We start from the raw sequence: 11649 nt of genomic DNA on the forward strand, positions 1-11649 counted from the left end.
CTCTAGTTGGCAAATGTGACTGAAGCTTCACAGTGGCATTCCATTTTGGGAGAGGAAGGAATTCGTTTTGCCAAGGTGGCAAAAGGTCTGTCCCCAAGAAGGAAAGAACCTCTCAGTGTATCTGTTTTGTTATATACCATCCAGTTCAGTTGTTGCCCTGTCAGTTCTGACACATAGCTATCCCATGTGTGTTGGTATATAACTGTGTTCCAAAAGGTTTGTTTTCAATGGCCAGTTTCTGAACTGCCACCGATAGGACTTTCTTATGAAGGTCTCTGGGTGGTCTTGAACCTCCAACCTTTCGGCTAGTAATCATGCACTTAGACCACCATGTGTGTTTGGGTGTTCTTCTGTGGCTTGACTAGCAAGTTCCTCCTAGTATAATCCTTCTCAAACAATTGCAATGTACTTGGGACCCAGAATGCCTTTGCTACCTGTTTAATGAGTGATTTTTGGATAAGTGTCTTCCTCAAAAATGGATGTCAGAAGAGACTCTGAAAATTGCACTAGAGTCTCCTGAAGCCAGAATAAAGGGAACAGATGCAAAAGATAAAAGATAAACAGAAGATTTCAAAGGGCAGCTCAAGAAGACAAAGCAAGTGTTATAACAGATTGTGCAAAGAGCTGGAGTTGGAGAATAAAAAAGGGAAAAACTCTCCTGGCATTTCTCAAATTGAAATAAATGAAAAACAAACTCAAGACTTGAGTTGCAATAATGAGAGATGCTATGGGCAAAATCTTGAATGACCCAAGAAACATCAAAAGAAAATGGAAGAGGGGGGAGGGTTGGGAGGGGAGAAAGGGAGAAAAGCACAATGAATGAATGGAAATCCAAAGTCTCTGTAAATTTTCATTGAAATTAATAGTAAATTTTTTAAAAATATCACAGATCTTGGGTCAGGCACCCCCTTGTCTTTAAGAAAAAAAAGAAAGAAAGAAAATGGAATGATCACTGCAATCCCAGAGGTATATGGCTTGAATCCACCAGATATTCTGCGGGAAAAGGAGAGGCAATCTCCTGTACCAGTCAGATCTGATTTGACAGTACACACACAAAAATAATAAAATAAAAAATAAATTTTAAAAAGAAAATGAATTCACAGAGTCATTGTACCAAAAAGAACTAGTCAACACTGAAGAATGTCTGTGCAAAGGCATTTGACTGTGTGGATCATAACAAATTATGACTGACACTGGAAAGAATGGAAATAGTAGAACATTTAATTGCACTTATGATAAATCTATACCTACATCAAAATGCTATTGAAAGAACAAGGGAACATGGTATGGTTTAAAACCAAGAAAGATGTGTGTCAGGTTTGTAGTCTTTCTCCATACCTATTCAATCTGTATGATTAGCAAATATTTGAGAAGCTACATTATATGACGGGTATGACATCAGGATTGGAGGAAGACTCAATAGCCTGCGTCATACAGATGACCCAACCCTACTTGCTAGAGTGAAGAGGATTTGAAACGCTTGCTGCAGAAGATAAGTGAATACATCTGTCTAGATGGATTACAATTTACAAGAAAACAAAAAATCCCAAACACTGGAGCAGCATTGAGAAAAGACTGATGTCCTCAATGACTTTATCTTCCTCGGCACAATATCCATGGCACAGCAATCAAGAAATCAAAATATAGGTTGCATTGGGGAAAAAAATCTGCTGTCAAGGACTTCTCCAAAGTGCCAAAGAGCAAGAATGTCTGTTTAAGGTGCACCTGATCCAAGTCTTGTTATTTCTCACTACGTCATATGCATCTGAACATGGAGACATTGACTGAGGATCACAGAAGAAGCTATCCTTTCAAGCTGTGATGTTGGGAAAGAATACTACTATCCCATAGATGGCGAAATTACATTTCACATACTTTGGGCATGTTTTCAAGAAGAACTTGTTCTTGAAAAAAAACAGATCATACAGGAAAAGGTGGAAGGTCAGAGGATGAGAGAAAGACCCTCAACAAGATGGATTGACACTGACTGTAAGAATCAACTAGAGCTTATTAGAGATTGTGAAGATGGGGCATGATAGGGCAAGGTTCTCAGATCTTTTGTTCTCTTGGTCTCCATGAGTCACACTTGACTTGATGACACAAGAGGGAACACCTGTTGGTGTCTAGCCTACTCTTTAGGTTGTTTTCTTGGGTCTTCTAATGCCTGTATCAGCTGAATGCTGCTTTCTGATCTGATCCATCTCAAGGGAAAATATTTTTTATTCAGCACATCGTGTAAAGCTGGGGATAGAGCTGAGACAATAAATTCTGTGGTTTAGAGCAAAACTAGTAGTAATCTAGTCAAAGTTTAAAACAGTTAAATTTTCCTTTTCATTCCTTGAAAAGGTCATCTTTGATACAAGGTCAGAAGGGAGGGACACAGCTAAATTGCAGAGTGAAAGCAAACTAAAGCAGAAAAAGAATTTAAACTCCATAGATGCTTTCCTTACTTTTAAAAAACTGTTAGGAGGTTTTTGGGAAGGTTTGTTTTTTTGTTTATTGCTATCTTTCTTGTTGCAGTATTGGAAGGTCAAACTTTTCTATTACTTTACTGTCAGTTGCAATTCAACCAATAAGCAACATAATGATGTACAAGGAAACTATTAAATTGGTCAAGGATTTCATTTTACTTCAACCAACAGTTAACATCCACAAGCACTGATCAAACTAAACGATGTATTGAGATGGGCAAATCTGCTACAAAAGAACTCTTTTAAAGTGTTAAAGATCAAGACAGTCACATACATGCTTTAGATCCTTAGATTGGGTTGTTGCAATGTCTCCACATGTATGGAAAAGATGGATAGTGAATAAGAAAGGCAGAAGAATTGCTATTTTGAAATGTGTTGATATTAAGTGCCCTCGAGTCGAGTATCATTCATAGAGGCCCTATGAACAACAAATCTGAACTCTGTTCTATGCTGCGCTATCCTTATCATCCCAGACACATTTGAGCCCACTGTCACAGACACTGCCATCAGTTCATCTCGTTGAAGGTCTTCCTCCCCTTCACTGACCCTCCACCTTTCCAAGCATAATGTCCATTTCAAAGGAATAGCCTAACTTACAGCATGCCCAAAATAGTGAGAGGAAGCTTCACCATCCTTGCCTCCAAGGAGCACTCTGACTGCACTTTCTCCAACACATAATTGTCCTTTTGGAAATCCATGAAATATTCAGTATTCTTCAACCCCGCAGCTCAAACGCATAGATTCTTCTGTCATCCTTATTCATTATCTAGCTATCAGCTGCATAGCAGATGGTTTGTAAATAGACTATGGATTCCAAAAAGAGCAATCCAATCTAGGGAAAAGTGCTCAGTAAAAGTGAGGATGGTAAAACTCATGTGCTTCAAACATCTTATCAGAAGGGACTAGCTGTTGGAGAAGCACAACATGCACGACTTTAAATTACATTAACACAGTGACAGCACCAGTGAGTTCAAAGAGTAATGTTCGTGAGGATAGCGCAGGATCATGTAGCGATTTATTCTGCTGTACATTATGAGGCAGGACCAACGCGACAGGCACTTAACTGCAACAAGTGTAAATAAATAATTCTCCCAAAGTCCTCTTTCTTAGAAATGCGGATCTTCTGTCTGAAAGTACAGTCTAACGTTCTAATTTCCATGGTAACCTAAAGGGGAGGAGCTCCTGGTTGATTGACAGTGGGCTCATCCAATAACATCTTTCTATTTGCCTTTTCCAACCAATCGAATAGGGCGGTGAGACATGGGCGTTTCCAAAAGGGCAAAGACAGGCAGCGTCTTGCCTTACGTCTCTTGCGTCATCAGCCGGCGCCGAGAGCACGTTTGTCCTGCCTGCTTTCAGTCGGGTGACCGTGTTGTAGTCGGGATGATGAGCTGCGCAGTGGCTGAGGCCACTCGCCCACTGTGGCGGGTGTGCACGAATGCCCGGCGGCCCCATTCAGGTAAAAGGGAGGCCGAGTCGCAGTCCGGCGCCGTGTTTCTGAACGGAGGAATTTAGCCTGACTTGTGTGGAGGGAGGTCACTGGGAGATGTTTACGTCACAGGGCTGCGACAGTGCGCCTGCGCGGCACGGATGGCGGGCGGGGTGGGAGTTGGTAGTTGTCAGAGTGGCCGAAGCAGAGTGACCTGTGCTTGCGGCTCGGCAACGCTGGTGAGAGTGAGCGCCATGGCGATGACGTAATTTGCACGCCTGTGCTCTGACGTCACGTGGGCTTAGCCTCTCTGAATGCAGTTAACAAACCAGCAGTTTCCGCCTTAGAACGCGTTAGAAAAGCAGACTTCATCAGATCTACGTCTGTATCTGTTATAACAAGATTGCTGAGTGGCCTGTTGTAAAGTGTGAACGTCTGTATCTGTATTATAACAAGCTCGCCGAGTGACCCTACTGTAAAGTGTGAGCTGCTCCAATGGATTTGAAGGAGCTTTGAATTTGGAGTGGGGAAACAAGATTAGGGTGCTCGCCTTTCCTCCTCAAATCAGAACCGCCTCAGAGAAACGTTGTGAGGTCGTTTTCGCCAAGTTAAATCATTCGTGTACTGCTTTTAGGAGTTGTGCCCCGGAGCAGCACCACTGTTGTTCGTTCTTAGGTGCCGCTGAGTCGTCACTAAGTCTAAACTGACTTTCTAGCAGCATTTCAGAGACTGTAAATCACACTGGGGGAGATTGTGCATCCTTCTCCTGTGAAGCAGCTGGTGGACTTGAACCTCGGCAAAAGCACCAGATGGGGTGCTTTGGGGTTCTTGAATTTGTTTTTTAATACTCAAGCCCCATTTTTAAAAAAAACATTATTAGAGAGAGAGAGAGTGTGTGTGTGTGTGTGTGTGTGTGCGCGCGCGCGCGTGCGTGCGTGCCATCAAATTGGATCTGATTGGTACAAGAGGAGATTGTCCCTCCTTCTCCAGCAGAGCATCTGGTGGATTCGAACTGCTTACCTTTGGGATTGCAGTGCAGCTTCTTGCCAGGAGGCCACCAGCGCTCCTTATCAAGCCCCATTTAAAGACCCAGTAATGGCATAGGTCCCAGGGGTATGGTACAATGGACAGAACTGGGACTTTGTGTGCTTCCTGACATTGAGTTGAATATGCTTAATAACCTGGAGTAGGACCCATGGAGGATTCCTGATGCTTCACAATTCCTTGTCCATTCTCCTTTTACAGCCTTTGAAACTCTACAGGGTATGAAAGGTCAAGGGCACGCTGCCCCTCCAAATCCCACTGATCCCACCTGTCTGGGCTACTTTATGTTGTTACAGCAAGAAAAGCCACACAAGTGGATGGTCTTCACAGGGCACGCTTTCTGTCACATAAGTGCATGAGTGTGTCTCCTCCTGTCTGTTTTTCCTTTTTTTGGTGAACTAGCATTTGAGAAGGACTTCATGTTAACACCCATCCCGCTCTGTAGTTACTGCTGTTGTTGTTGTGTACCATAGAGTCATAGCTCACCCTCTGGCGGGTTTTCAGAGGCAGTTAATCTCACAGGAGGAGTTTGCCCATCCTTCTGTGGAGGAGCTGGTGGCCTCGAACTGCATGCCTTCACGATTGCAGCACAGCTTCTTGCCACTAGGCCACCAGCGCTCCCCTTTAGTTATTAGCACAATAGAGAAACCTTGATCTCCAAACAGGCACAGGCACAGGCACAAGGTCAAAGACATCAATATAGAAATACAGTGTGTATAACATTACCCTGTCACCTGACCAGAGCACTCAGCTCTTAAGGAGAGAACCATAGAGCCAAAATGAATTTTTCTGCTTATTTTCTGAGTGTTGAAGTTAGCGTAAGTGAGAAGTTATTTATAAAAGGCATGCTGGTCATGAACTCTAGAGATATGTTTCAAGGTCACAGCAGTATAGGCCAGTGTTGATATTTCCAGCTAATGTCCACAGAACCTTCCTCTCGTGGGAAAAAGTTTTTCACATACCCACATAAAAGGCATAGGGATTCATGGGGAGCACACATTGTTAAATGCTCAACCACCAGCCTAAAGGCCGACTGGGTAGATCCACCTAGAGGTGCCTTGGAAGACAGACCTGGCTTCCACAAAGTTATAAACTGGCAAACCTTGTGGAGCCGTTCTACTCCACACATGTGGGGTCGCTAACAAGGACAGCAGTGGTAGGAGGCTCAGAGTGAAAAGTGTTACTACCTGGAGTTTTAAAGAAGGTAAGATCTAATCCTGAAGAATTTGCATTCTGGAGACAAGAAGAGTTTAGTTAAATTGCACCAAAATACTGGCCTCAAAATCACATACCCCCTCTGAAATCTCAGCCTTGGCTGTAGGTCCTGGATTCATGCAGAGAACATTTTAAGGAATCTCAGTTGGAGCCCCCGCCCCCAGCCCCCCAGTGGTTGTGTGATCGGGCCGGGCACGAGGAGCTCTTCCACCTTTGAGGGTGGGAGTCACTGATATGAAGGGGTGATGCAGCTGAGGATGGGTGCCCTGGAGAACCCTGTCCACCTAAGAGGCAGCTGAGTTACCTGCGATGCGAGAAGACAGGGTTCTGATATTTAAAGTGAAACCAGAGCTCCTGAGCATTAGCTATAGTCTTTGAGGTTCGTAACTAATTTACTCTTTATAAAACACTGCAGAGAGAAAAGACATGTCAGGACTTACCTATCCATAGGAGCACTTGGAGGTCTGTGTTCTAAGGTGTCTGCTCTGTGGAAGGGGCGTGTCCATCCTGAGGGTAATGAAGAATAAACATTTACCTTGCCGCAGCTTGTGGAAGGAAGATGAGTGTCAGATTTCAGAGTTCAGGAATGACCTTGGACAATATCAACTGGGCAGCTGTGGATCGAATAATCCGAGTGGATCACGCAGGCGAATATGGAGCCAACCGCATCTATGCAGGGCAGATGGCCGTCCTGGGCCGGACAAGCGTCGGGCCGATCATCCAGGTGGGCGCTCGTTCGCTCTCTCACACGCTCTGTTGCATGGCTTTCTAATTTTCCAAGCATGTTCATCCAAAGGCCTGAGACCCACCTGCAGCCAGGTATCCGGAGGGAATGAAAATTCACTCTTGGGCTAGGTGGCACACCTGCAGGAGTGAGAGGGAAGGCATCTCTTTTGATTTGTTATGGGCACACTCTTCTCTCCATCAAAGATTCTTTTTAGCCCATTGGTCTCATTGGTGATTTGAGGGGACTGAGGACATCATTGTTCTTTCTCCATTTCCGTTTTGTGTCCTTGTTAGCACATGGCTCTGGCAGGGGGTGCCCTTGGTATGTCACATTCGCCCTCCATGGAATGCTTGGATGGTTTACATTTTTTGCAGAAAATGTGGGATCAAGAAAAGGACCATTTGAAGAAGTTCAGTGAATTGATGATTAAATTCAGGGCTCGACCGACAGTTCTGATGCCCTTGTGGAACGTGATGGGATTTGCCCTGGGTGAGTGTCCAGAAAAGCTTAATGAGCCCTGGGACCTTGGTTAACTGGTCCTGTCTTCATCAATATAAGTCCTGTATTCATCATTCTTACTGTGTCCTGTTACTGGTTTTTTATTACTAATATTTTTCTGTAAGTTAAACTGCCTCTTAGCTTAAATTCTTTGAAAATAGAATATTAAAGTCAGTAAGTACTTTCATAAGAATTGATATGTCTTTGAGTTGTGGTGCTGGAGAAGGGTCTTAACATACCATAGACTGCCAAGAAAACAAATAAGTCTGTCTTGGAGAGGATGAAAGCAAGTTTCTCTTTGGAGGCTAGGATTTTGAAGCTCCTTCTCCCATACTTTGGGCACAAAGCCAGGAGGGACCAGTCCTTGGAGAAGGACATCATGAATGGGAGAGCAAGGAACAGCACAGGATAGGAAGACCCCAGATGAGATGGATTGATATGGTAACTAGGGCAGTGGGGGTTAGTGTGTTGAAATCAGTGAGACTGGCTTAGGACGGGGCAGGGTTCTGAGCAGCTGTACACAGGGTCGCTTTGAGTCACAAACATCTCAACAGCACATAACAACAACAAGAAGTACTTTCATAAATAAGAACCCAAGAAATGATTGTTGTCAAGTTAGGCCTGACTCACAGTGACCCTGTGGAAGGAACAGTCAGGATAGGAACACAGAGGTGGGAGGTGTGGACAACTGGTGTCGTTTATATGCGGCCACATCCTGTTGTTGTTTGCTGTCAGGTTGATCCCAATTCTTGGTGACCTGATGCACAACAGACCCAAGCTGCCTGACCCTCCCCCATCCTCACATTCTCTTCTCTGTTTACACCTGTTACTGCAGTCACTGTATCAGTCTGTCTCCTTGAAAGTCTTTGTTCCTTTCACTGACCCTGTACTTTTCCAAATTCCACTGATGTTCTTTCCCGAGGCCTGGCCTCTCCTGACAGCATGCTGAAGTATGTGACCCCACATTTCACCGTCTTCACTACTCAGGAGCGCCCTGGCAGCACTTCTTCCAGGACAGATTTCTCTGCTCCTTTGGCAATCCATGGGATAGTCAGTACTCTTCCCCAGCACCGCGTATGAAAGGCACTGATCTCTCTCAGTCTCCCTTAGCCATTGTCCAGCTTTCACGGGCACAGCCGGCCATGAACAGTGTTCTGGTACAAGCACGCCCTTGCCCTTTAGCGATGTAAAGAGGCCCTTGGCCTCAGATTTGCTTAGTATAAAACATATAAAACATTTATATTCCTTGATGGGTGCTACCATGCGTGTTGATTGTGAATCCAGTTAAAATGAAATTGTTGACAACTTCAGCCCTTTCTTCACTTCGTTGCCAGTTGGTCCAGTGGTCAGGATTTTTGTTTCCTGACAAAGGGTCTAAACCTACGATGTGTAACCTCTTTTAAAAAAGTGAGAAGAAAAAAAAAATAAAAAAAAAAAAAAAAAAAAAAAAAAAAAAAAAAAAAAAAAAAAAAAAGTGAGAAGAGTGCATGGAATAGAAGGACCAGCACTACTTACCCTAAAGGAAGACTTTCTTCTTCCCCCATAAGGAGGTCAGGGAGAGTCTTGAAAAGAATGTCTGTCTTCCTCTCATCCTTGGGATGCAACGCTGTGGCCTGATACTACCTAAACATTGACCTTTCACCCCAGGGTGAATTGGCTTTCAAACCCACGTTTGACAATCTGGAGTCATTTGTAGTTGCCAGAACTTGGACAGGGGTTTTACAACTACCATTTGATGAGTTAGAGCAGAAGCTAGAGATGCTCATAAACACCCTGCAAGACACAGGACAGTTCCCGATGACGTAGAATCATCTGGCCCTAACGTGGCTGGTGCCGAGGTTGTGAGACCCTGGCCTAGAATGGTCTCCCTCACTGTGCCGTCTGCCCCTCCTTTACTGTCCTGGGTTTGATTCCAGGAGCTGGGACGGCCTTGCTCGGGAAGGAGGGCGCGATGGCTTGCACCGTGGCTGTGGAAGAATCAATAGCACATCACTATAACAACCAGATCAGGACATTGATGGAGGAGGATCCTGAAAGATATGAGGAACTTCTTCAGGTATGGAGCTGCTTAACAGGGGGAAAAGGAGACATGCACTTTGGCAGGAGCCCTGGTAGTGCATTGGTTAATCTGTGGGCAGCTAACTGGCAGGTCTGTGATGTGAACCCACCAGCCACTCCATGGGAGAAGGATGTGGTCAGCTTGTGCAGAGATGACGTCACCTTGGAGACCCTGTGGGAAGTTCTGCTCTGCCCTGTACGGTTGCTGTTGGTCAGATTTGAAAGCAGTAGCTTTGGTGCTTGTTTTGCTTTTGTGTTGATTTTTTTTGAGGGAGAGTGTGGTAGAATTCAGTTTTGCGAAAACAAATAGAATGTGTAAAGTTAGCTAATGAAGGAGGCTTAGACATTTAGGTCAATGCCTTATTATCAAGGTAAACAGAGTGAGGCACAGAGAGAGGAAACGGCTTGTCTTCGTCACACCCATTGAGCCAGTCAGGGACCAGAGCTGCTTATCGGTACCATTGGAAGAGACTCAGGAAACGCTGGAAGCATGAACCCTCCTTTAGAGGAAATACAATAGGAGTAGAGATCTTCAGATACGTTTTTCACAGAAAATGAGGAACTGTTCCATTCTAAATAATTTTAATGGGGTTTGTAATTTTTTTTTTAAAAGCCTAAACAAAATGCCAGCAAACTCCTGCTTGTTGGCTGACCACATGCTTCTGTAAATAAAGTTTTATTGAAACACAGATATGCCATGACTGCTTTTATGCTGCTGTAACAGGGTGATGTTTTTAGGTACCATGGCGAGCCTGTGAACAGCCATTTTAAACCGTGCAGTATCCTGCACCATTGCCATTCAGTAAGCAGTCTGGTGCTGTAGTGGTTATTTGCTTGATGGGTAACAGAAAGTTCAGCAGTTCAAATGCACCATCCTCTTCATAGGAGAGCGATTTGACAGTCTGTAAAGACAGAAACCTAATACGGCAGATATACTCAGTTCTGTATTGTTATGCGTCAGAATTGACTTGACAGCAATGAGAACGATGTTACTGAGTAATCACAGTAGAGAGCAGGTGGCCGACACAGCCTTAAATGTTTGCTGCCTGCCCTGTCGTAATTGTGATGTCAGGCCTTAGCCTCCAAAATCAGACAGAACAACAAGAGCTGGGCTGCTGACGTTCTTCTTGTCCCTCCCCCTTAATCAGATAATAAAGAAATTTCGGGATGAAGAGCTTGAGCACCACGATACAGGCCTGGAGCACGATGCGGAATTGGTAGGTCCCCGCTCTGCGTGCTTGCTTGCAGCTCTGTGGGATTTTTTTATTTGGAAGGGTGAGAGGGCAAAAAAGTTTCTGTTTTAAGAAAAATAGACTTTTGAGTCCTGGCAGAAGAAAACCATTTCTGTATATTACTTTGATATAAAACAAGCAAAAGTATTTCTCTGATTGGAAGTCTTTTTGCATCCTCCCTTATCCTTTTCTCCTGTAGCGTCTTTTCCCTTTACTGTGAGAAACTTCTTGTTAAAGTGTCATTGAGTCAGTTATAACTCACTGCAGTGGCGATATCATTCCATCTCAGTGAGAGTCTCCCTCCCCTTCCCTGACCCTCCTCCTTTCCCAGCATACTAGATCATTCAAATACGTTAGCAGTAATCCAATCTTTTGCAAAGGATTTTGGTTTTTCCCAGATTAAAATAAGTTGTTTTCTCTGCTCTTCCTTCTTATCTAAGAAAGTCCAAACTCTATCATGTCAGCCCTGCATCTTACAACTGAAGAAGAATGTAACTGTCTCTTGTTTGCTTTGTTATTTTAAATAGGCTCCAGCCTACACCCTTCTGAAGAACGTTATCCAAGCTGGATGCAGCGCAGCGATATATTTGTCAGAAAGGTTTTAAATCATGCCTTTGAGGGAAGCTTATGGTTTTCAGTGTGTGAAAAAAGGAAATGTGCAATTATTGTTTATTAATGTACTGTGAATGTGGTTGTTTGGGTTTTTTTTTTTTAAATCCTTTAATGAAATCTTCAACGTTAATTTTCCTCTGGACTGTTTTAGGTCCTACGGGTGACAGTTGAACAAACTTTCAAATTAAAGTAAATGAAGTTAATCTTTGGTCTCATGGCTTACTTTTTTCTTCACACATCAAGAAGGGTTCATTAAAAAGAAAAGAAAGGTTCTTTAATAAAGTAACATCTTTTTTAAAAAAAAAACAGCATTCAGTTTATTACAAATATTTAGTATTGGCTTCCCATATTTCCCTTCTTTTG

General features: G+C 43.6%; 1 protein-coding gene across 1 annotated transcript; it reads left to right on the forward strand.

Moving 5' to 3' along the window:
- Positions 1–3857: 3857 nt before the first annotated feature.
- On the forward strand, positions 3858–11280 carry COQ7 (coenzyme Q7 homolog, ubiquinone (yeast)). Its single transcript, XM_006892664.1, has 6 exons — positions 3858–3930; positions 6705–6883; positions 7261–7375; positions 9301–9440; positions 10591–10659; positions 11202–11280. The coding sequence occupies exons 1-6, from the start codon at positions 3858–3860 to the stop codon at positions 11277–11279; spliced, it is 654 nt and encodes a 217-aa protein (XP_006892726.1). The 3' UTR covers position 11280.
- The last annotated feature ends 369 nt before the right edge of the window (positions 11281–11649 follow it).

The sequence above is a fragment of the Elephantulus edwardii genome, unplaced genomic scaffold (genome assembly GCF_000299155.1).
Source record: "Elephantulus edwardii isolate Elephantulus edwardi_28Jun2011 unplaced genomic scaffold, EleEdw1.0 scaffold00117, whole genome shotgun sequence".
Classification (NCBI taxonomy): Eukaryota; Metazoa; Chordata; class Mammalia; order Macroscelidea; family Macroscelididae; genus Elephantulus; species Elephantulus edwardii.